The sequence below is a fragment of the Monodelphis domestica genome, chromosome 2 (genome assembly GCF_027887165.1).
Source record: "Monodelphis domestica isolate mMonDom1 chromosome 2, mMonDom1.pri, whole genome shotgun sequence".
Classification (NCBI taxonomy): Eukaryota; Metazoa; Chordata; class Mammalia; order Didelphimorphia; family Didelphidae; genus Monodelphis; species Monodelphis domestica.
Genome location: NC_077228.1, coordinates 180,453,876 through 180,480,491, shown reverse-complemented (window position 1 = coordinate 180,480,491; position 26,616 = coordinate 180,453,876). Strand labels below are relative to the sequence as shown.

Sequence of the window (26,616 nt, the reverse complement as noted above, 5' to 3'; positions counted from 1 at the left end):
TGGACAGGAGATCCTAGGTTCAAATGTGGCCTCAGGCACTTCCCAGCTGTGTGACCCTGGGTAAGTCACTTAACCCCCATTGCCTAGTCCTTACCACTCTTCTACCTTGGAACCAATACACAGCATTGATTCCAAGATGGAAGGTAAGGGGTTTATAAAAATTTTTCTTGGTTATCTTGGTGACATGTAAATCTCCATTTTGAACCCTCTAACTAATTGAATCTGTAATGTCTTAGATGATTCTGATTATTAATTCAGGGAATGGCACCTGTTTGTTCTCCCCTCCTAACTTAGAAAGTCTTTGATTTTTCATCCCATTAGAAATCAGATTGCCTAATTTGTATTATTTCCTTTAAATTAATTGATCTTATTTGATTGTTTTTAATGGATAAAATTCTGTCTCCCCTGTATTTGGGGTCCAGCACTAAACTAAGGAAGGGCACTTGTCCCGAACTGGTAGGCAGTTGCCATGCATAGCTTAATAAATCAATATGCTCAGAAGATGAAACCTTCACTTCCTCAGTCACTTCATCTTTTACCCACCACCCAGCAGTATCTTTGAGTGGAGAGCAAGGGATGGATATGAGCAGTGTTGTGGAGATAGAGATGATAAGAGTTGGCAAGGAAATCCCGGAGCCTGAACTGAACTTTAAGAAAATCACTTTAGCAGTTGTGTGAAGGATAAATGGAGTAGGAAGAAGCTTGGGGAAATTATATCAGTTAGGAGCTTACTGCAATAGAATAGGCGAGGTAGTTGGAAGAAGCTATTGGACTAGATCAGATATATATGGAGAAGGTTCATGAGGCAACAAATTTTGAGTATGTTAAAATGATCTATTGTCAAGATATCTCAAGGAGGGAAAGACATCACAGGTAAGTACAGACCGTAACATTATATCTATATTTTTATTATTAATAATATCTTATTATTAATTATGCCTATTTTTAAGATGAAGAGAATACCAATATTTACTAATCTAGATGTTCACTTTCATAACTATGAATTCTTAAGTGAAAAATTATAAGCCAGTTGCTGGTTCAGAATTGAACAATACAAGAGAGCAGGTTGGATACTTTGGTGAAACTGTAACATTCTTTTAATGACTATAAACTATAAACTTTTTGAAACAAAGGTCCATATTTTTTTAAACTCTTACCTTCTGTCTTAGAGTCCATACTAACTATTGTTTCCAGGGCAGAAGAAGAGTGAGAAGGGCTAGGTAACTGGGGTTAAGTAACATGCCCAGGGTCACCCAGTTAGAAAGTGTCTGAGATAAGAATTGAACCCAGGATAGACCTCCTTTCCTTTCTCTGGGCCTGGCTCTCTATCTGCTGAGTCACATAGCTGCCCCAAAAGGCCCATATTTTTCAATTAGACTCTTCTTCCTGTGATGTTGTTTGACTAAGTCATAGAATAGTCCAGCCTCTGAAGAACTGAAGGTGAGGATCTTTTATTTTATTTTATTTTTATTTTTTAAAACATTTTATTTGGTCATTTTCATACATTGTTCATTGGAAACAGATCATTTTCTCCCCCCCCCCAGCCCCCCCACCCCTTTCCTAGCCGACGCGCAATTCATCTGGGTATCACATGTGTCCTTGCCCTGAACCCATTTCCTTGTTGTTGGTATTTGCATTAGGGCGCTCATTTAGCTTCTCTCCTATCATGTCCCCTCAACCTCTGTAGTCAAGCAGTTGCTTTTCCTCGGTGTTTTTACTCCCTCAGTTTGTCCTCTGCTTGAGGATAGTTTTTTTTTTTCTTGTAGATCACTGCAGGTTGTTCAGGGACATTGTAAAGCCATTACTGGAGAAGGCCATTATGTTCTCTTGTACCATAGTGTATCAGTCTTTGTGTACAATGTTCTCCTAGTTCTGCTCCTCTCACTCTGCATCACTTCCTGGAGGTTGTTCCAGTCTCCATGGAATTCCTCCACTTTATTATTCCTTTGAGCACAATAGTATTCCATCACCAACACATACCACAATTTGTTCAGTCATTCCCCAATTGATGGGCATCCCCTCGTTTTCCAATTTTTGGCCACCACAAAGAGCGCAGCTATGAATATTCTTGTACAAGTCTTTTTCCTTATTATCTCTTTAGGGTACAAGCCCAGCAGTGCTATGGCTGGATCATAGGGCAGACATTCTTTTATCGCCCTTTGGGCATAGTTCCAAATTGCCCTCCAGAATGGTTGGATCAATTCACAACTCCACCAACAATGAATTAATGTCCCAACTTTGCCACATCCCCTCCAGCATTCATTACTTTCCTTTGCTGTCATGTTGAACAATCTGCTAGGTGTGAGGTGATACCTCAGAGTTGTTTTGATTTGCATCTCTCTGATTAGAAGAGATCTAGAACACTTTTTCATGTGCTTATTAATAGTTTTGGTTTCTTTAACTGAAAATTGCCTATTCATGTCCCTTGCCCATTTTTCAATTGGAGAATGGCTTGATTTTTTGTACAACTGGTTTAGCTCTTTATAAATTTGAGTAATTAGACCTTTGTCAGAGGTTTTTGTTATGTAGATTGTTTCCCAATTTGTTGCTTTCCTTCTAATTTTAGTTACATTGGTTTTGTCTGTACAAAAACTTTTTAATTTGATGTAGTCAAAATTATTTATTTTGCATTTTGTGACTCTTTCTAAGTCTTGCTTGGTTTTAAAATCTTTCCCTTCCCAAAGGTCTGACATGTATACTATTCTGTGTTAACCTAATTTACTTATAGTTTCCTTCTTTATATTCAAGTCATTCACCCATTCTCAGTTTATCTTGGTGTAGGGTGTGAGGTGTTGATCCAAACCTAATCTCTCCCACACTGTCTTCCAATTTTCCCAGCAGTTTTTTATCAAAAAATGGGTTTTTGTCCCAAAAGCTGGGGTCTTTGGGTTTGTCAAAGACTGTCTTACTGAGGTCATTTACCCCAAGTCTATTCCACTGATCCTCCTTTCTGTCTCTTAGCCAGTACCAAATTGTTTTGATGACCGCTTCTTTGTAATATAGTTTGAGATCTGGGACTGCAAGGCCACCTTCCTTTGTATTTTTTTCATTATTTCCCTGGTTATCCTTGATCCTTTATTCTTCCAAATGAACTTTGTTATGGTTTTCTCTAATTCAGTAAAATAGTTTTTTTTGGTAGTTCAATGGGTATGGCACTAAATAGATAGATAAGTTTGGGTAGGATGGTCATTTTTATTATGTTAGCTTGTCCCACCCATGAGCAATCAATGTTTTTCCAATTGTTTAGATCTAGTTTTAATTGGGTGGAGAGTGTTTTGTAGTTGTGTTCATATAGTTCCTGTGTTTGTCTCAGCAGATAGATTCCTAAGTATTTTATATTGTCTCGGGTGACTTTAAATGGAATTTCTCTTTCTAATTCTTGGTGCTGAACTGGGTTGGAGATATATAGAAATGCTGATGACTTATGGTGAGGATCTTTTAAAGAACAATGGAAGGCAGATGAGTGTGAACCAGGTGTGACCCACGACCAACAAGGAATTAGAAGGAAGAAGCAATGTCATCCTAGAAACATGTAACCAAAAAAAGATGGGCTGGTTGTACAAACTGAGGGATAACCAGTGAGCATCTTGTATACTCCACTGGTAGCCTAGTGATACCAATGGAATTGGAGAAAGTGCTCCAGCATATTGAGGGGCCTCCCTGTGGTCAACTTGTAAAAGGACATGAATAGGAGTTGATTAAAATGGATAGGGATGTTGGGATCTGTAGTACTGCAGGAGGTATGTACATTGAGATCACAGATTTATTGAAATTATGAGACAATTTTCCTTTCCTTCTGAAAATTTATTCATCTATAGATAATATGATCATTGATTTAGATTTGGTGTAGGACCTTGAGAGACCATAAAGACCAATGCTCTCATTTTAGAAATGGAGGCACTGAGAGGTTAGGGGGTCATGCAGCTAGGAAGTGCCTGGGGTGGCTCTTCTTGATTCCAAGTCCAGAATTTCATTGTTAAGATTTGAGATTCTTAATATCTTAGAGCATTCAGTGGTTTAAAAAATTATAGCTAACATAAAGCTCTCTGCATTCTCTTTTTACTCCATCTTTTGTACTCTGTATTTTAATGAATCAGAATCCTGGCAATGAGCACATAGAATCATTGTACACTGATATCCTAGTTAACCAAAGTTCACAACGGTGTTTCTTCCCCCACCCCTTCAGCCCCCAAGTTCCTATGTGATTAGGGGATCTTTTCTGTTTCTTTTATCACATTTCATTTTACTTTCAAAACAAGCTTGTTTTTTTTTTCTTTTTCTCCTTAGTACCATCATTTTCCTAATAATCTAGGCTTGAGATTCATCTTTGATGCTTTCATAACTTCAACTTTGCATATCCAATTAGTTACTAAGTATTATGGATTTGCCCTCACTTAGCTCTCTAGACTTGAATGTTATAACTAGCAGTTACTCAGCTTCAGTAGCTCACTCCAGAGCCCTGCCCATCCATTTTCTGGTACTACTTTGTAAGTCACTTCTTCCCATCACTCCCCACTAGAAGGAAATATGTATACCAGAAGAAAAGAGATTTCTAGTGGACTCTTCCAAGCAAATATAGCCACTACTTAAGTTTATTTTAAAATTCCTTTTTCACTTAGTAACATGGATTTTGTTTACCAGCATTAATTTTGAATTTACTGCATAAGATTTGAGTTTTAATATATTTCTTTGTGCTTAGTGTATATATGCATAAAATATGATTAAAAGAAGAAATTCTGCTAAATGTAATAGTATAAATTACTAGGAAGAACTTTTTAAATAATCCTTTTTCTAAATGGAAACCTGAGGCAGTCTCATATATCACTATATCTGCTATTTATGTTTTATGGACTCTAGTTTTCTCATGTAACAGTCCACCTACCTAATAAACAAAGATTTAAAGGTCTGCCTTGATGATCTTCCAGTTTTCTGCTTTCTGAAATGAGTCATACATCTTCAGATTCTTAGTTTATGTAGGTGGCATTTTAAAAGATTAAACAGTAGGGAAAAAATAAGCTATGTGCAAATTTTGGTATGTGAATGTAATGGTACAAATTCACTATAAGAAATTACAAATATGAAGAATTCAGGGAAATTTGAGCAGACTTATATGTATTGATACAGAACAAGATAAACAGAACCAGAAGTATGAGTTATATAATGTTAAACAGAATGACATTGGAAAAACTCCAGAATTCTAATGTAGTAATCAGTCATACTAATAATAGCAATTAATAATAGCTAAGCAGTGCTTGCTATATGCTAGGCACTATACTAAGCGCTTTACAATTTACAATTCTTTGATCCTCACAACAACTTGAGAAGTAGATGCTATTATTAAAATCCCTATTATACAGATGGGGAAACATTTTACAAATGAAGCAAATGGAGGTCAAATGACTTGTCCAGAAACACACAGAGAAATAAATGTCCTGGCTGGATTTGAACTTGAGTCTTCCTGACTGGAAGCCCAGCACTCTATCCACAATACTACCAGGCTACCACTAAAATCATGACTTCAAAAATACTGATGATGAAGCATGCCTCTTACCTTTTAGTAGAGAAGAATGGATTATTGGTATAGAATACACCAATAATAAGCATGGGCAATATATTGATTTGTTTTGCTTGATTGCGCTTAATTGTTACAAGGAAAGGCTTTTGGGATAGAGAATTGACAACGGAAAGGGAAAGTAATGTAAAAAAAGGAGCAATAATAAAAAATTAAACCCAGAAAAGAAAGAAACTCTAGTGTAGAGCCCAGCATTACTATACTGCTCAAATTAAACAATAGGTGCTACTCAATGGTACCCCTCCCTGCCCCTTTGCTGGCTATTGCAGTTTGTCTGAGTTCAGCTTTGGGAAACCTAACTTCCACTTAAGGAATTAGGCTCCTCATTCTCATCTTCTTTAGCTCATTAACAGCCCCTCCTTCCCCTCCATTGAGGGATGATGTGAATTATAATAAGAGTTACAGCTCATCTGTATTTCTCCCAAAACAGGCAGAGGGAAGAAACAAAAGTATCCAAGGTAGAAACACGAGTCAGGTATAGGACAGGAAGTTTGTTCCTACATGGAAAGCAGAGATAATTATTAAAAAGAATAATGGTGTGCATTACAGAATTATTAAAACAGAATTCAGTAACTTAGAAGTGACATTGTAGTCTATTGGGAAACTGTTGGAGAAGCCTCACTGGGATATAAAATAGTTTTTGCAAAACACTAATTAGCCTTTTTACATTTCCATTCCACTGGGCATTGTCTCATCAATTCCCAGTACAAATCTGCTGGCAAAATAGATCATACTTTACATGTCTTCTGGTGATGTCCACTCTAATGCAGATGCTTCTCTTATTGCCAACCTGCTCTTGCGACCCCTACTGCCTCTGATAAATAGTGCTACTATCACTTGCAGACAGCCAGATTTTTCAAAACTCACAGGATCACCTTCTAAAAGAAAAGAAACACAAAAGAGAAGCAAAGTGGGCAGTGGTATGAGCCTATCTAGTTGAGTCTCCACTCCACATAAGGATATAGCTATGGGTTACCATTATATTGGTCAAAGAAAGACCTACTGGAATTGCATCCTCACCTGGAAAGTTATAGTCAAGAGAATATAGCGGGAAACTATATCTTCTTTTATATAGTTCCCTGAGTTCTTCTGGGTCAACAGCTAATTAGGGTGTCCACAGAGATGAATATGAATTATATTTAGCCAGAATCTGGCCATCATCAACAGAGAGCAAGTAGAGAATATTTGTGCATGCCCTGGGCAATCCATGTGAAAAATAAAAATAAGGTATCATTGAGACTACTTTTGCAAATAATGTAGTTTACTTACCAATAGATTGGAATCTTGAATGAAGTGTGACATTTAAAACTATTTCTAAATTAAGCATATTCCTCACTCTCTCTATGTTTTTTTTAGGATGACAGCTATCAATTCCTTTTTTTCTTAAAAAAAAATTTAAAACTCAATTTTATTTTCAGATCATTATTCTCTCCTGCTTTCTCTACTTTTCCCCTACCTCCCATAGTAAGAAAACAAAAAATCCAGAAACTTTGTTATAAACATAAACATGGCCTTAAGTAAAACAAATTCTGACATTGGCTATATCCCCCCCAAAAGTCTCAAATTGCACTTTTGAGTGCATCATCTCTCAGGAGATGGGTAACATGTTTCATCATGAATCCTCTGGAATTGTGGCTAATCAATGTATTGATCAGAATTCTTAAGTATTTCAGAGTGGTCTGTCTATACAATTATGTGGTTTAATATATAAATTATTCTCCTGGTTCTGTTTGCTTTACTCTGTTTCAGTTCATACAGGTCTTCCCAGATTTCTCTAAAATAATTCATTTTTATTATTTCTTACAGAATAATAGTATTCCATCACATTCATATGACATAACTTGTTCAGCTGTTCCCCAACTGAAGAATACTCCTTCAGATTCCAGTTCTTTTGCCACCACAAAAAAGAACTGCAATGGAGATTACTCATTATTTATTTGTGAAAAATTTATATGTATGACAGCCATTGAAAAATTATATATGTGCTTTATTAAGGATATATTACAATAATGAAATTCTGTCAGCATTATTAAAATGCATCACATTGACAACATTTTTGCAGATTTAAAAATACATTATATTCAGTATTAGTTTTGAACATAACAGTGCTGAGATAATCAACTTCTTTTATATCTGAACCTTTGATCATGATTCTAAATGCAGCACTCCTACTCTTTCAGGGAAATGTGATTTTCCTGTACTTTTCTCCTGAACAATAAATACCTACCTTTATCTAAAAAAATCAAAAACCAAAGTGAGGTAACCAATACAATTGCTCAAATTGTGGACATTCTACAAAGAAAAGAATCACATAGCAAAAACAGTCACATAAAAAGTAAAAAGAATAAGTCAGGGATCAGCGACTTCTAGCACATGTGCTAAAGGTAGAACATGGGCCAATTTTTAGAGGCATGTGTGTGATGCCATACTCTTCTCCCCATAACTTGTGGAAGAAAGTCTGCCCACCAGATGCTCCCTCCTTCTCAAAAGCCATCCTGCTTCATCAACACTTCTTTAAAAGAAAAGAATAATAATTCAGGAAACTTAAACCTTTAACTCCCCTAGAATGCTAAAAGAGCAAGAGACATAACCCTAACATAATACTTTTGAAAGGCAGCTATTATAAAAGGGTATTAAAATGCCAAGAAATCAAAAGCTGAACCTCATATCAATGTTAATAAAGTACCACAATATGACCATTGATTTTGTTGATCTGTTACTAGAAAGAATGAGAAAAAGTACATCAGATATAGCTATTTTAAATATAGAAAATAAGAAAAGCAAATAAGATTGAAAAATGGGTTTGGGGTATTATTATTCAGTGATCAGAGAAATGTAATTAACATGTAAAACTTTAGAATCTTATCTTAGATTGTTATAAGGTGAGTATGCACATGATAAAATCTTATCTTTTAGAAGAAATTGGGAGGGATGATTCTGCATTATGTAATCAAGTAATGGTTCACTTTTTAATGATTTACTTTTATTTTTTAAATTTTATAGATGCTAAAGAATGATATGACATTAGCTTTCCCTTAAACAAATATGCATTTACCCATCCTTCTCTTCCCTTATCCAACCAAAGAACTTAAAGAACATATTGAGGAATGATAACCTGAGATATTTAGCCCATATAAAAGAGGGGAAAATAATTTCTACTGATATAAGTTATCAAAGATAAATAATACTGGGTTTAAAGATATTCTATTAACTTTGATGTTATTTATTATTAAAAAGCAAGACAAATTCCAGAGCTTCTTGGTCCAAAATAATGCAAAAAATGCAACTGGAAATTCTGAAGATGTATTTCAAAAGGATAGATTTACAAATGAGAATTAAAGAGCATATTCCCATCTATTGTTGCTCATTGTTTCCATGAAATAACAAAACAAAATGTTATAATTATTATAGTTAGGTGAGAATAGTCATAGAGTTGGAAAGGATCTGAGATCATCTCTGCCATCACCCTCATTTTATAGCAAGAAAAATGAGACCTTCTGACTCCAAGATCATAAAAGAAAATAGGTGTCAGGTTGGAATTCAAATTTAGGTCTTCTGACTTTTAAATCTGAATGCTAGGCTCATTATTCCATATAGAAAGGGTTGATCAGAGAAATTTTGTGAGCCAATTAATGAGATCATAGGAAGATATATCTCCTTAGGGAGGGAATATATATGTTCTTTGGCACTGGGTTGAAAAGATGAAGGACAGCCTGGAACACTTAGCTATACATTCTTACCTCAGTTTGGATGAGTAAAAAATTGGGGGTGAGTTAGTTGGCTCAGACTGTTTTGGGTTAAAGCCATCATGCTCTTTGCGCTGGGTCTAGGAAAGGTTATTCCAAAATTATCCCCTTTTTCTTATTTTAGAAAAGAAGAAATGGAGACCCAGAATGATTCCCCAAAGTTATATCTTAGTATTTTTAAAAAAGCTATAGAAAAAATAAAAAATATAATGTAATGCTAATTACATAGTCCTCCAAAATAGAATGATATCTACTATGTCCCTTGCAGTATTGGATGTATTCAGTGCTTGATTCTGGACCACTAGGAAGTCAACGGTATAGTCCACTGATTGTTTAAACAAATGACAAAATGGTTTGTTTTGCACTGTGGTGCTTGCATTGGGACCAAAGTATATATTTGAAGATATATTAAAGACAAAACACAAACATTTCCCACAATATCTCAGGGTCATTTGCTCCTTTATACCACCTAGATCTGGCTCACTCTTAGAAAGGTCCTACACAACATCAGGGTCATCAAGTTCATGTGAGTCCTCAGCTACCATGACCGGAATCTGTAATGCCATACCTGAGACTACCCCTTCCTTGCTCCTGAGTATCAATACTTGATTGGCTGCAATACCCAGCCTGAACTCCCAACTCCTGGATCTTTATGGCTCAATCTCCTAATCTCCAAGTTAGTCTTCACTTAAAACTGAAAAGAACAAGTGCTTAGATCCTAGAGGAGTTTTTAAAACCAGATGGCTTCACTTCTCTTGGCCATGGTTTCTGGAGGTCTGATTTGGAGGGAGCAGCAGGATAGAGATCTCACTTCTTTGTCTGAGCTTGTGGGATAACTCTACGAGCCACAACTGTGAGACCATCAGATATGGAAATCTAATGGTTCCTAAATGCAATTTGGTTAGCCCTTTATTTAGACACTGTAATTTAGAAAAATTTGAACATAGTTTATATGATTTTTTTGACCAGGTGTATGATTTCATTCATGGAAATTTCTTAGTGCCTGATCTGTAACTTAAAGTGTTAGTTTCCTGGGAAGGGGATGAGGAGGAGGGATAGGGGATATTAAGTGACTTACTCAGGGCCATACAATCAATATATTTCAGAGTCTAGACTGAAACACAAATTTTCCTCACTTCTCTATCCATTATACCGTAATTGATTTTCACATGATCTTTATTGAGTAAAAATCTGAGAAATAGGTGATGTGATTCAGGGCTTATGTTGGATGTGTAGGTTTATCATGAATGGTAACTCTGTTTTACTTAAGGTAAATCACTTAAATATTTGTAATATGTACACTATTCAGTATATCTCTTTGGAAAAAATTTTCCAGTGTTTTCTAGTTCCAACAGAGGTATGCATTTATTATGGTGAGAACTGTATTCATTGGGTGCCAACTCAGCATTTCAGACTAATTCTTTCAATCTCTAAGTGTCATGCTGAGTTACATTTGGCTTGGACAGTGAACGAAAGAAAATTTATTCTTTAAAAATTCCATTAAGACTAATATAAGTAAAGATGCATATGAGAGGTATAAAGAATCGTCCAAATAGAAGTTGTTATCTAAAGAAGCCTTGATCTGTAATAGAGGGAGACTATGCCAAGTTCAAGCCCTGATTGCTACTTATGGCTGGATTATCCATTGTATCATCTGGTAAACATGACTTGTAATTACTTCTTAGTTGTTGATTATAATTGTGATACTGTCCTATTATATACCAAGTCTTGTGTTTCTTTGTCACTTTCAATGACTCAGGCCCTAGCAATATTTTATTTCATTTTAACTACTAAGTCAAAAAGATAAATTTTGTTTTATTCCAGAAAAAAATAACATTTTGATTGACTATATTTATATTATCTAAACTCAAAAAACCCTGCCAGATACTACTGTGGTTTTTATTCAGTTTAAGGCCAAAATAAAAGATTATAGATGCTGCAAATCCTCTAATCCCAGTAGACATTTCACTCTAGATAATAGACATTATTCAAATGATCCATTGCACGTGAAATTAAAGTGAAAAGAAATCACATAATTAAAAAATAATATATTTTCACTGTATAGGCCTGTTTGTTTTATAGTAAGGTATATGATAAGGGATATAAGATACAAAAAGAAACCCCGTCATAAGGTTACTCTAAGTGTGATCAGCCCTTCTTTCTTTCTTTTTTTTTTTAAAGATGGATGGGGGCAGAATTTGGAGGTGTTAGGGCATGTATATCATAGGCTAGAGATTTCTGGCTGAAATGTGGGATATCACAAAAATCTTAAACTACACTTAAACCCCCTTAGATGGTACCAAGTCTTTTGGGATACCCTTGAAAAAAAGTGAGTATTCTACTCTGGTGAAGTTTGAAGCAAGGAACAGTCATACTATATAGCCCACTGCAGAATTATCAGAAATCCTTGGCTTTTTCAGACTCTACCCAGGTAACTTCCAGTAAAAGTGAATTAAATATAATTAGACATTAAAGGCAAGCTGTAGCCTTCAAAAGTTCAGGCTGTTTTGTTTTGTTTTTCAAACAAGAAACAGTGTGATCATGTCAAACTCAAATAGAAACAGAGGTCACTAATCCATACCTCAGAATCCCTATGAGTTGCATAGTGACTTAGTTTTGAAATATAATGTTATCAGAACAGTAAAGTGGCACAGTGAATAGAGTGCCAGGGCTGAAGTTGGGAGGACCTGGGTTCAAATTTGGCCTCATACACATAGGCAAATCACTTAACCCTGTTTAGCCCTTGCCTTTCTATCTTAGAGTTGTTACTAAGACAGAAAGTAAGAGTTTTTTTTTTTAATGTAATATCTTTTTATTGCATTTTCATTTGTTTTTCAGCCTGCAGTGTTTGACACTTCTGGCTAGTGATTATAGAGGGGATGATGGCCTTGGAGACAGTAAGAGCCAGAGTCTAGTCCTGCCTCTGACGTGTATTAGCTACATGCTCATAGGCATCTCCTTGAACCTTTCAGGGACCCCTTTGACTCAAACAGTAAGGTGCAGAGGAGGACTGGAAGATCTATCTATATCAGTGGGGGGAGCTTTCAAACCAAGGGTTCCTCATTCTGATACAAATCTTAGGTCATTTTTAGATAGCACAGCAAGTTGTTTTTCTTTCTAGTTTCCATATTTGTAAGGATGCAAAACAAGAAATTTGCTGAACCAGAGAAAAGGTGGGGAAAGTGAAGAAAGAAATAAGAGCCACATCTGTTTAGACCAAGTTACTTCCCAATTTTGTTTATCATTTAGTGGTGGGATGGGTGGAAATTTCAGACTTAATTGTGATGATATGACTTACCAAATATCAAATTATAGACATAATTAGATAAAAATCATAATGTACTGCAGATCATAGTAGAAAAGATAGAAGAAAGAAATATTTAGTCGTTTGAAGATTTTTATTTTTCTTTATTAGATTTTTGTATTTTTGTGTGAGCATATTTGAGGATCCTGGGACTGCTTGCTTCAGTGTTGCTCTATTATAATAGTCACCATTTAAATATCATTCATTTAGTTGAACACAGCAGAGATGCAGCATTTTCCCCAAACAATCATATCTCTCTGCTTCTGGATAGACCTTTTTGGAAAATATGGAATGAAATATTTTCCCCCTCTCATTTCTATAAATGTCATATTTTGTGGTTCATGAATCTATATATATATACATATATATATATATATATATATAAATTTCACACAAGCACAAACATATGCACTAACATACACAAACATTCATACACACCATTATTAAACTTCTCATACATAATGAAAATTTCAGGTGCTAACCATGGTCAGTTGGGCCCATTAAGCATTCATCTGCATTGATTCTAGGAAACAGTCTAGCAGGGTAGAAAAAGCACAGGATTCCAATCAGAATACCACTATTGGGTTTATTTCCTAATGTCATCAGAAAAAAAAGGAAAAATATGTATATGTTCTAAAATATATATAGCAACTCTTTGGGCAAAGAACTGGAAACTGGAGGGATGTCTAACAATTGGGAATGGCTAAACAAGTTATGTCATATGATTGTGATGGAATATTACTGTGCCTTAAGAAATGATGAGCAGCTTAATTTTAGAAAAATGTAACCTTACATCCTTCTAGAAAGTCAAAAGTGCTTCCTTAATCATGTTAGGGCTTATCATCTGCCCTGCCACATGTTCTCTGCACCCTTAAGCATTGCCCCTATCCTGGACCTTTCCATCTGCCCTGCAGCTGGCCCTCCGGTATGTGCTGTCTTCCCCAATTAGAATGTGAGTCCCTTGAGAGCAGAGGCTTTTTTGTTCTCTTAATTAATCATGTGAGTAGAAAAGAGCAGTGCAGGCAGTATCAGATAATGAATAATCCCCACATCATTTATATTTCTTTTTAATACATTTTAGAGATGCTTCATAGATTTGTACTGTCGTGTCCTGAACCATCAGTGCCTATGTGCACCCTATCTTGGTTTCCACATTGCTTATCTGTATTGTTGAATACAGCTTAGGAAGTTATGGGTTAGTGTGGAATATTGCATTTGTGAATTATCGGATACAGACTAGTTGTAATGCCCCTAAGGTATTAATCATGTACTATCTTATAGGACTATGTTTCTTGTGTATATATCATTTCCCCACCTTGGACAGTGCCCCCAGGAAAGCTCCATGAAAGTAGAGACCATATTTATCTTGATATTTCCTATAACACTTAGCATATAGTATGCACTTAACAAATGTTAAATTAAAAGAGCAACTTGGAAGCTAGGTTTATCTTTTCTACTGACTCACTGTGAAATCTAGAGTAACTGGCCTCATTGCCCAGAGTCTCAGGTTTCCATGTTTCTGAGTAATAACACAATACTTCTTTGGTACTATAATCATAATTGAAAGCATTTAAGGGAAGGTGAGACATCAGAAAGCATCATTTACAATTATAATTCATTCAGATCTATGATTCTCAATCAATCAAAAATAAGTATGAAATGGAAAAGAATTTATTAATCATTTATTATATTCATTGAGAAGAGAAAAGAGAAGACTAAAAAAGCCTCTGCTTGCAAGGGGCTTACATTCTGTTTGGGGAAGATGGTACACGTCAAAGGGACAGCTGCAGGGCAAATGGAAAGGTTCAGGGTAGGGGCAACGCTTAAGTGTCTAGAGAGCAGTGTCAGGAAAAATCAGGGCCAGCAGTCCTTAGGACCCAGTGGATGGCAGATTGTAAGATATGATATTGCTGCTTTTATTCCAGAGGGCTAATTCTCCCTCTTGGCCTCTTACATTCTCCCTTCCACTCCTTTTTACCTATTCCCTGTCCCCAGTAACCTTTACTTTAGCTACAGGACATGATGCAAGAGAAAATAAGAAGAGAGTATATTTGCTTCTTGTTTTCCTTTTTTCTTCTGCTAACTTTAGGCAATGTGTTGTATATTTGACACGAATACATAGGAAGTGTCCTTTAGTAACATTGTAACTTCTAAAAGAGGGTGATGCTAAGATCTTTTCTTTTACTACAAGTGAATCACAAAATGTTAGAGCTGGAAGATACTTTAGAGATCTTCAAGAAGAGGAAATTGAGAACCAGACAGATCATGGGATATTTCCAAGGCTATAGAGCTAGTACATAAGTGGTTGAGCTGGTACTTGAACCCAGATCTTTGGATGCCTAGTCTGCTATTTTTCCTGCTATACCTGGCTGTGAATACATGGAGGTACTCTGATTAGTAAGCCAAGTTCAACTTTGCCCTGATCGTTCACAGAAATGAAACCCAAATTTCTTAGCAAATATAGTTAACACTAAACAACTCATCCTAATTTATCTTAGAAACTTACAGCATCCTTCAGCTAAATAAATTATGGCACTGTAGCCTAGAATTAGTAAAATATGTTGAAGCAGAACACATACAGAAAGATAGTTTTTCTTACATTTAGGGAAATGGCAAATTACCTAAAAGCAAGAATTTCTCAGTAAAACCATTTATATTATGTGGCTAAGGAACACTTAACAACTATACTTTGCTGCCTTTCTATTATAAACTTAAATTAGATTCTTTCCTGCCCTCCAATTAGTTTCAGTGGAGACTAAATCATAATTGAAACTTAAGAAAAGGATTCCTTTCTTCACTAATGGTACTATTAGATATCAAATCAGACTGGCTTTCAAATTGCCCCAACATCAAACAGAGAGTGAAATCAATACTGTACTTCTTACCCTCCTGGAAAGCCTTTAAATAGCTCTTAGTCAATGAAGGAAACTTAAAAAGAATATTATGATATATTCCTCATTATTCCCATATATGTAAGGGATCTATATAACACTAACGAATCCCTGAATGTGGACAGTCTATATTTTAATCCTTGAATTTCACTTCAGTTGCTGAGGCAAATGCATCTCTAACCTTTTTTTTTTTCTGAGTCTGCTACTTTTCTAGTCATCATCTCTTATTCCTTCCTACATTTTGTCTCTCTGATTTTGTTTTGTTTTGTGGGCTTCAATTTCTGTATCTTTAAATGAGGAGGCAGTTTAGTGTTTTGGAAAGGGCATAAAAAAGACTAAGACTGGTGGGGACCACTGGTGGTGTGATAGCTTAGTTTTATGTTTTGAATGAATGAATAAATGAAAAAGCAATTGTTATTATTTTACATTTTTTAAATCCATAATTGATTTTTCTTACCCATAATGACAGTTTTCTGTGTATTCACAACAATTGTAAGTAGTTGTTTACTGTGTGCTAGACACTGTGGTAAGCACTGTAAATAGAGATGCAAGCAAGCAAAACAATCCCTACCCTTCAAGGAGCTTATTTATATATAAAACCCTTACCTTCTTAGAACTGATACTGAGTATTAGTTCGAGGCAGAAGAGTGGTAAGGGCTAGGCAACTAGGGTAAGGTGATCTGCCCAGAATCACACAGCTGAGAAGTGTCTGAGGCCAGATTTGAATCCAGGACCTCCCATCTCTGAGCCTGGCACTCTATCCCTTGAGCCACCCAGCTGTTCCAAGGAGCTTATATTTTCATGGAAGAAGACAACATATAAAGGAGAGTCCAGAAAAGTAGTGTGGTACCTGGTGAGAGGCATGATAAGCTCCCCTGTCCAGAGCTCAGTGCCCTAGGTCAGAGTCAAGGTCAGATGGGAGGAGGATGAAGATGACGACCAGAATATGGGCAGCATCGCTTGGAAATGGACAAGCAGCGAGCCCAATGACCTAGTGTGGAGCAAGATAAGAGGCAAGTTCACTTGAGGATCCAAGGCCCCAGAAGCAGTTTCATTAGGAGGGAGATGAGAAGGATGGCCTTCTGTTAAATAGGTGGTTTGTACTAGAGGATCCCCAAAGTCCCTCTTGGATTTAATATTCTGTTTTTCCTATGCTTCCCAGTTCTGGTCTGTTTTTGTTCTCCCTAAGTATATTTCATTCCCCCACAGAGTTGGCTGCTTGCTGAAGACATCTGGCAGAAATCAAGTATAGAAAACAGTCAATTGTCAAATGATAAAAACTGATTAGAGCTAGGAGGCATTTTAAGCCTCAATTCTTAGAAAACTCAATGTAATTTTAAGTAACTGGTAATAAAGGGTTTACTCTAGATAGCCTCAGGCCCTAAATAGTAGAAGCTACCCTAGCCCAAAGCAAGTTGGTTTCATGATTTTGTTCATTAGTATTTCCAAATAGCTAAGCCACATTTTCCCGTTTTAACCAGCAGGAAGGCAAAAGAATGAGCAGGTCATTATTAGGAATTAGGGAACATCTTAGAGTAGAATTACGTAAGATCTGAGCTGAACTATGTGGAAATCACCTCTTGAAGTGAATTAGAAAGAAGAATCAGCTATACAGTGCAGGACTTAAAGGGGGAAATCAAGAGAAACTATTTATTTTCATTTCACATTTGTAGTAAGATTAATTATAGATTTTTTTTAAACCCTTGCCTTCGGACTTAGAATCAATACCGTGTACTGATTCCAAGGCAGAAGAGCAGTAAGGGCTAGGCAATGGGGGTCAAGTGGCTTGCCCAGGATCACACACCTAGGAAGTGTCTGTGGCCAGATTTGTACCTAGAATCTCCCATCTCTAGGCCTGACTCTCAATCCACTGAGCCATCCAGATGCCCTCTATAGATTTTTAATGTAATAAAAATAATATAATTATATTTAATTTTAAATTCTTGTTCAAATGTAACTTGAAATCTACACAGGGGACTCTTAATGTACAGGTTACATAAAACCCCCAAAAGAGAGATTTTAAATAAAATGATGATTTTTATGATCAGTAATAAATTGGGCTTAAGAACTATATTCATATGGTCATTTAGGGGGAAGTTGAAACAAAGCTCCAGTTAGGAGAGCTAGGAACATGTTACTTAGATTTAATTTCCATGATATTAGCCTGGGTGTTAAAACTATTGCTATGTGGTAATAGCTGCAGTCTCTCTGTCTAATCAGTCAATAATCAAGGAGGCAAATGGGTGGCTCAGTGGACAGAGAACCAGACCTGGAGACAGGAAGTTTTGGCCTCAAATGTGATCTCAGACACTTTCTAATTTTGTGACCCTGGGCAAGTCACTTAATCCCCATTGTCTAGCCTTTGCTGCTCTTCTGCCTTGGAACCAATATATAGTACTGATTCTAAGATCAAGGCTAAGGGTTTAAAAAAAGAGTAATGACATTGAACCATAGAATTTGAGAAGCAGAAAAGACCTTAAAAATCATTGTTAAATTGCATATTAAAAATCTTTGAAGCTAACAAACTCCCTAGAGTTTTGCAATCCGTGGTTCATCAAACACCAGACTATTTTATGCATCTGGTACTAATTCATTATTGTCTGACCTTTTCTACTGCTCTATTTTTCTATTTTTATTCAGGACCAGATGGTTTAATAATTACTGTTTTATAGTATAATTTGCAAATTGAGAATGCAAATCCCCTTTTTCCCTTTGCTTTTTCATAATTTCTCTATATATTCCTGATTTTTTATTCTTCAATATGAATTATTAATATTTTGTCTAATTATAATTAAGGTTTGCCATTAGTATTTTGATCAACATATCACTATATCTATAGATTAATTTGAGAAGTATCATCATGTTTTCTATGGTTCAGCCCAACCACGAACACTGAAGAATGCCCTATTTAGATGTTCCTTTATTTTGAGAACAAATTGTTTTATAATTGACTTTGAGTTCTTTATGTACCATTTGTTTAATTACAGATTCCTATGTTATGTCATCTTAAATTGTTTTTTCTCTTTCTATAACTGTTTTTTTCTGATTTTGTTGTTGGTCTATAGCTATGTTCATAATGGGGGGGTGCCTTATATCTATAATTTTGGGCAAGTTGTCTAGTATTTTAATTCAAATAGAGATATTTAAGCCTCTTGTTTACTGATTCTTATTCTTAATTTTTTGTCTTATTACTGTAGTTATTATTTTTAAGACTCTCGAATAATAATGTTGAGGGTGGGCACCCTTCCTTATATGCCTTCATAAAACTGTGGAATCAGTGCAAAGGTACATCTCCCTTTCTAGGTTTAAAGGGTTGGCTTTTTCTAATGTTATCAGTTTGAATCACTTATTCTGGTGTGTTCTCTTGAATGTTAACAGCCACCAATGATTAATAGCCGAGTTCCATTCAGTCCATAACTTTTATTTAGCTTTTACAAAGAGATATTACTGAGAAACTATAGCAGGAACAGAAGTACAAACATTTTCTCTTAACAAGTGGGGATGTACCCCTGTACCACCTCAGCCCCCGAAGAGAGCTGACTTGAACAAAAAACAATTTCTACATAGCATTCACTCCGCCAAGTTCCCTTCTGAATTCTGAAGAGCTTATAGATGAATCTGTGTAGTCTCCTCTTGTCTATCTTTGTTCTAGAATGAGCCAAACAAGTCACTCAGGATTTTGCTCCTCACTGTTTGGGCTGGCCACAAAATTCAGCATGCATTCTAGCTTCCGTGGGGGCTGATGGCATGTTCTAACCTTTCAAAATTCACAAGATCATAGACATAGCGCCTAAAAGCGAGAAAGAACAAACAGGAGAGAGACAGAAGCCACAAGCAGAACCAAGTCCTCATTGGCCACATGGCAGCCTGGACACAGAGTTAAAGAGTTCTCTACCTGGGGATTATGGAACTCCTTGAGGACAAAGAGGTAGGCAGCAAAGAGAAAGAGGCCTTTCCATCAGCCCTGTTCTGGAAATAGGCTTCCTCCCTCTCTGATTGTCTCTTTCCTAAGAGCTGGCAGCAGAGCATACTAAGCATGGCTGTGGATGGAGCTCCATCAACCAAGCACCTTGTTACATAGATTCTGTGACTTCTTCTTTTGTTGCCTTCACATAAGTGCTTTCTGTTGTATTAAGGGAAAAAATTTTCCATTCTTATACTTTTGGGTCTTTATAAAAAAAAAATAAGTAATATTCCTATCAAAAGCTTTTCTGAATCTGTTGATAAAAGGAAAAATTTACCAACATATTGACTAAGGCAATAATATGTGTAATTTCATACCTTATATGGAAATATCCAAGGATTTGTTGATAGAGGCTGCTGCTAGATATACTAGTCAACATGCAGAGACATTTTAAGAACCATTGTTTGTTTTTTAAATGTATACTCAGAGCACAGATTAAGGATATCCCAAAATGGTCACTAAACACCAGATAGTTTTTCATAAGATTTACATAGTTTCCAGGGGGAAGGGGGAGGGAAGCTCCAGTTGGAATTTCCAGCTATCAAAAGGAAAAGATAAAAATTTACATTTCAAAAATAAACTTGAAAATTTATGGCTGGCTAATGGAGAGGAAAGAGGTTTATATGCCAAAGATGGCAGAAGAGAGGGCAGATGGGTAGCTCAGTGAATTGAGAGCCAGGCTTAGAGATGGGAGGTCCTGGGCTCAAATCTGGCCTCAGACACTTGCCAGCTGTGTGACCCTGGGCAAGTCACTGAACCCCCATTGCCTAACCCTTACCACTCTTCTGCCTTGGAACCAATACACAGTATTGACTCCAAGAGGGAAGGTAAGGGTTTATTAAAAAAAAGATGGCAGAAGAGGAAAAATTACATCAGATCAAGTTGTAAATTGGTCAACAATCACTGAGAGGAGTTCTCAAGAATTTATAGATGATGGGTCTCATAAAGTTGAGGTAGAAATTCTTTTATATTGTTTATGTATTTTATTTATTAATAAAGTTGAACCAGAAATTTAATATAGTTAATTATTTAGGTTAAATTATTGGAAGTTCTTAGCTAATTTCCACACTATAAAGGAAACCTAAACTGGTTATATGATTTTCCTTACAAATAAAATAGTCATACTGGAACAAAATAGAAATTTGAAACTCTTATGACACACTCATAGAAAGCCATTTCTACAAAGAAAAAAATACATTTTCTCATATATTTTTGGGTTGTTTGATTATTATAAATACAATATATAGTATAAAATTTTACAGGGGCAGGCCTTTCCATTTCCTTTTTTATATTCATTGGGTATATTGTTTTCCTGGTTCTATCTATAGTATGCTGCTTCAGTTCATTTAAGTCTTCTGCTTCTCAAAATTCTTCACATTCATCATTTCTTATGGTATAATAATAATATTCTATTGAATTCATGTACTATAATTTGTTTAGCTATTCCCTTGTTGATAGGCACCCACTTTGTTTCTAGTTCTTTATTACTACAAAAAGTACTTCTAGTAGCTTTTCTCTTAATAGCAATTCTTGGACACAAATTAGTCTGCCAATTGAGGAATGGCTAAGCAAATTATATCATACGGATTCAATGAAATACCATATTCAATGATTGATTTTTAAATTTTGATTTTGAGTTTCAAATTCTCTTCTTCCTTCTACCCTCTCCCTTATCCATTGAAAAAGCAAGAAATGTGATACCCATTTTATATATGAAGTCATGCAAAACATTTCTGCTATATTTTAGGGGAGTGGGGAGGAAGCAAGAAAAACAAATAAAGAAAAATATGCTTCGGTCTACATTTAGAGTTCATCAGTTCTCTCTCTGGAGGTAGACAGCATTTTGTCACAAGTTTTTGGGAACTGTCATAAATCATTATTGTCATCAGAGCCTTTTCCAGTTCATCATTGTTACAACATTGCTATTAACTGTGTAAACGATTCTAGTCTATTTATTTCATCTGTTCATATAAGCCTTCTCATATTTTTCCATCACTCCCTTTGTCATTTTTTATAACACAGTATTTTTCCATCATAATCATATACTACAACTTGTTCAGCCATTCCCCAATTGATAGGCATCTCCTTACTTGAATTTCTTTACCTAAATGTTAAACCCTCTCTGGGCTACTCTCAAACTTGGCCCTCACAGGTTCTCAAGTTGGGACCCAAGGCAGGGAACAACTCTGTGGTGGGAAGGAAATTTAGGAATCAGTTTGTCAACTACTTTGTTAATTGAGCTGGTTTCTACTTACTTAATAGTTGGGGCATGGAAGGAGGACTAGCTTTTTGGTGGGGCTTCCCCCCACCTTCCTTCCTAGCCTTTTTTATTTGGCGTATATCTAGTGAATGGCCTCATTGTCTCTGGCTACCCAGAGACTCTCAGAATAATGTCTCACCCCACTCACCTTTGCAATGTTCTAAACTACAAAATTGTCTCTTACTGTTTTTCCTTCCCACCCCTTCCAGATATCAAAACTACTTTCTTAAAAATCTCTAATAGGTATTAAGAAACAAAAGAGTTAGGAAGAATTTCTACTAAGTTATCAATGACTCCCTCAGTCTTATCAATCACTCTTACATTACCCCACCCCACCTCTTTCCTAATCCAGACTTCCTAATTGGCTAGATTTCAGGTACTATTTGGGGAAGATAATTTGGAAGGCAAATATTCTTTTTTTCCTGGCCCCTCTCCCCCAGTTTTCTCCTTCTAGTCCTTGTGGGAAATGAGAGCAGAAGAAAGAGAAGAGTCTTGTCACTGGTTCAACTGGTATTCTTTCCATAATTTACTGTCTGGAGCCTGAAGTCCATCCAAGCTTTCCTTTCTGTTCTTCCATATTCAGTTAAGTGAAGTGACTCCCCTGTTGCAGAATGCAATTGCCTATGAGGCTTAGCTTTCATCATCAATAGTGAGGTTTCCTGTCAACCAAGTTTCTCCTGGAAAATCTTGGCAGTAAAATCCCTCTTGTAGAGAAGGGAGTAGTAACCTGGCTGCTAGTGTCTCATTGGGCTTATATAAATCTTCAGTGAGCCTTTAGAGCTTGTGATTACAATACCCAATGTCTTCCTCCTATTCTCATCTACACCTAGAAATACTTAGTGTGGCTTTGTAAAAATGAAACGACTTAGTTATTTCCTGGCCTATTTTATCATTTGTAACTAATTACCAGAAAGCACAAGCATGATTATGCACATAATTAAATTTATCTCACGTTAATTTTGTATTACTTAAATGCATTGTTCACATATGTTCATGAGAGCTTAGACTTCATGGTTTGTTACTTAACATAGCGTGGCCTCCTGTTTTAAAACCATCAGAATGAATGCCTGCGTCTCTTCCCTAGAATAAGTGACACATGTCTAATGGTTCTAAGAACCAGGCTAGATAAGATCCTACTCTTCTACAACCTCTCAGTGATTATACTATTCATTTAATGAGCATTATTAAAAAATGCCAATCTATGCCATGATCATTTCCAGTCAGTTAATGTTCATTTAAAGCTTCTCTCCTTGTTAATCATTCTCACTGCCTTCTTCCTCATAACCGACTTCTCTTGCTTTCCCATTCTGAAGTCCCTAGATTTTCTCCTAAAACAAGAAAGTAAACAAGGAGGTTTTTTTTTTTTATCAAGGTAGATTTGTATTTCTATTTCTTATGGCATATTTGTATATGAAAACTAAAACTTGTTAAGTTTTATATAATAGGGGAACAGATGACAAGTAATTATTATTCTGTATTAATATATTTTTGGTTTTTAAATGTGCTCAGGCTGATGTTCATCTAATCTCATCCATTTTTGTTCATTTGCCAAAAATTTAGGTAAGGTAATTATATGAAATAGGAAAGTATTTACTATGATAATCACTTATCCATTTTAAGTACAAATCTCATCCATTCCAGGGTCTAGGATTCATCCTTCATTCAGTACCTTTTGAGTGTCTAGACAAGCAAATAGCCAAGCCCTGCTGGGCCGCAGTCTCCAGGGCTGGTGACCCTTAATAATTCCTTCCCTTTACTTTTCTCTGCTCTGAGTTCATTTCTCAAAGGTTGCCTATCTCTTCAATAAAGGCCCTGGGCTCAAAATGATTCCATTCCACCCCCACCTTGCACTCCTGAGAAACAATTCTATTTTTGCTCTACTGGTCCTCCCCAGCTGGGCAGGGGGAAGGGGTGTGCATGAAGGAAGTAAAAAAGTACCCAGAGTACAAACAAGAATCGGATATGGAAAGGCAGTTTTATTCTTACACACAGAGAAGGCTAAACAATAAAGTGTGATAGAATGATTATAATCAATTGAGAGGCTAATAGGCAAGCTATACTGATAGATTTTCAAATAGCTTCTTTGTGAGCGCTGTTTATTAGTTATTTTATATTTTACCTATACTGAATTCAGCCTGATCCATGGCAAATGAACTTTTTCCTTGGATGGTTCTTCACCCCTTCTTGGCCATTCTTTCACTGGTGCTGTTGTCACTGCGATTGCTCTGGTAGTCAGTACTCCTCTGCTCAGGTGCCCAGGAACAGGGGGCAGATGCCAGGTGCTTTTTGAGCATGAGGCCCTGTACCAAAGGAAAGAAGACACAAGTAGGAGGTGACCCCATCCCAGACACAGAATTGCCTAGAAGGCCATGAGCTGACCATGTGAAACTTAGAATTCAGAGAATTGTCCTTATACCTCAAGGCTGGAATGAGGAAGAGGCCAAAGAAACATGGAAATGACCCCTTTATTCTATCCATAGAGTTCAGGTTCAGTTGCCAAGTAGTGATCCTTAAGGTCAAAAGAAAGCAGTCAGGGGATATCTGAAGTGGAAGTAAAGGGAAGGGCCCCTCCATCATTCATCCCCAAGCATGCGCGGCAGCTGCCTACTATGTAAAACAGTGTAATAGATCCAAAATATACGTGTGTGTGTGTGTGTCTGTGTGTGTTTGTGTCCAGAAGGGGCATGATGAAGATTGAAAAAGTCAAAGTATATAAAAAAATATGAAAATGTGAAATTTAGGAAAATGAACTGAACTGGAAAACAGATTGATGGGAGAGAATTTAAGAATCGTTGGACTACCTAAAAGCCATAAACAAAAATAAGAACCTAGATGTCGTATTTCAAGAAATATTAAAACCTTCCAGATATCTTCCAATCAGAGGGCAAAGTTAGAAGACTCCATTGGTTATCTCCTGAAAGGAACCCCATGATGAAAACTTCTAGGGATATTATTGCCAAAATCTAGTGTTCCCAGGTCAAGTTAAAATACTACAAACATCCAGAAAGAAAAAATTCAAATGGCTGAGGAACCACAATCTGGATTGCACAAGATTTAGTAACCACCATTATTATGAGGTGAGGATTTGTAATATGATATCCCAGAAGGCAAGTGATTTAGGCTTACAACCAAGAATAACCTACCCCCCAAAAATTTTTAGTATACTCTTAAAGAAGAAAAAAAAATGGGTCTTTAACAAAATAAAGTATTTAAAAGTATTCCCAATGAAAAGACTATATTTAAGTAGAAAAGTTAATGTACAGACATGAGACTTGAAAGGTGTAAAAAGGATAAATAAAAGTGAAAAACCATAAGGGACTAAACAAAATTGAACTGCTTACATTTTTATAAAGGAGGTCTCTCATCAGAACTTTATCATCACCAGGGATCATAGAGGGAGTCTGATTAGACAGAGGGGCTGGATAGGATTCCATTGTGTTTGGATGATCTCAAAAGAAGAATGGAATGGGTGGGAAAGAAGATAACACATTTGGAACATTGCTATCTCTTTGATGGGATGTGAATACGTATCCTCATTCTAGAGGCTTAGTATTGGGATACCATATTAAGGATGACTAAGCCATGGCATTTGGGAATGATCAAATGAGTCATAGTTAGTTCACATCTGTGTTACATCCTTAGACTTGGCCTTTAAAGGAGAATAATAAAAAGGAGAAAACTGGAACTGAGATACAGGTAGGACAGGAGTTCTAGAGACATTCATTTGACTCCCTGAAGAAAAATCTCTCTTAGGTCCCTCCAGGGATTCATGTGGTCCCAGGAGAAAGGAGAAGAGTATGACTCTGTAGAAGGCAGCAAGGGAGCAGAAAAAGTTCCTAGAACAAGCCAGCCGCTGTAAGAAAGCTGGGTTAATAGTGGAATAACACAGTTATTCCTTAGTTGATTCTGAACAAATAGGGGAATCTCTAGACCAGTGGTTGTCAAAATGTGGTCCCTAGGCTCTTTTCAAGAGCTTCACAGGATAAACACTTTTGATAATTTTACCAAGATGTTTTCATTCCTAATGTATTGATACTTGTATCCATAGATAAAGTCCACACAAAAAAGCTCTTTGGGGGAATCTTCAATAAGAGTATAGAGGGGGTCCTAAGGCCAGAAAGTTTGAGAAGTGCTGCTTGAAATCAAGTCTCTTGTACAAAGAAGAGGAATCTTTGGATAGCATCAAATCACTAAACTAGTCCTCTTGGAAAAAGGAGAAATCCCTGGAAAACACCAAGTACCTGAACCAAAAGAGAACTGGAACCAAGGAATGGTGAGGATAGAGTCCTGAGGAGGAGAGTCACAGAGGGTCTAGTCCTTTGTTACTGAGTTAGTAAGAAAGGCACCTCTTTGGTGAGAGTCCCTCCCAGATCTTTCCCCCTTTTTTGGATTAAGAAGTACTTACAGGGCAAGCACTATGAGCCTGGAGGACAATGCAGGTGTCCGGGGAAGAGAGGATCACCAATGAGGGAAGATCATTTATCCTGACTCTTTATAACACTGGGGATAAGTTATTCACATTCTGCATTACATGTTGGGTAAAAATAAAGCTTGCCCTATATACAATGGGTCATCTTCCTCATTTTCCTTCCTCTGCCACTTAATTCTCTGAAGCATAAATGATAGGGATGCACTGTGGTACCACGGGAGACCTTGGTTGGAGACATAAATGAAGAAAATTCTGATATTACCAATCCTTAGGTGGCAAAGAGTATTTTGGTATGTTAATAGCCTCTCTAAGATTTAATTTAATTCAATTCATATATGCCTAGAGTTTCAGTCTTGTTATATATGTAACAGATTAATTAAGAAATATTTCTGGCTCTTAATTGATATAAATTCTTAAATTTGTAATAAGGACAAATGGCCTGAGTTTCAT

The 26,616-nt window shown here is 36.3% G+C and overlaps 2 protein-coding genes across 8 annotated transcripts in view; one reads left to right on the top strand and one right to left on the bottom strand.

Moving 5' to 3' along the window:
• PPM1E (protein phosphatase, Mg2+/Mn2+ dependent 1E) overlaps nt 1-26,616 on the top strand; it is a 214,921-nt gene that overhangs the window by 110,250 nt on the left and 78,055 nt on the right. The gene's annotated exons all lie outside the window — the stretch shown is intronic.
• TRIM37 (tripartite motif containing 37) overlaps nt 23,694-26,616 on the bottom strand; it is a 213,840-nt gene continuing 210,917 nt past the window's right edge. For 6 of the 7 annotated variants that reach the window (XM_056814182.1, XM_056814183.1, XM_056814186.1 and 3 more), the window contains one exon: nt 23,694-24,037. In XM_056814182.1, coding sequence (XP_056670160.1) covers nt 23,857-24,037 — 181 coding nt within the window. In that variant the 3' untranslated portion in view covers nt 23,694-23,856. The remainder of the gene's footprint in view (nt 24,038-26,616) is intronic. The other variant, XM_056814184.1, reaches the window with a different exon arrangement.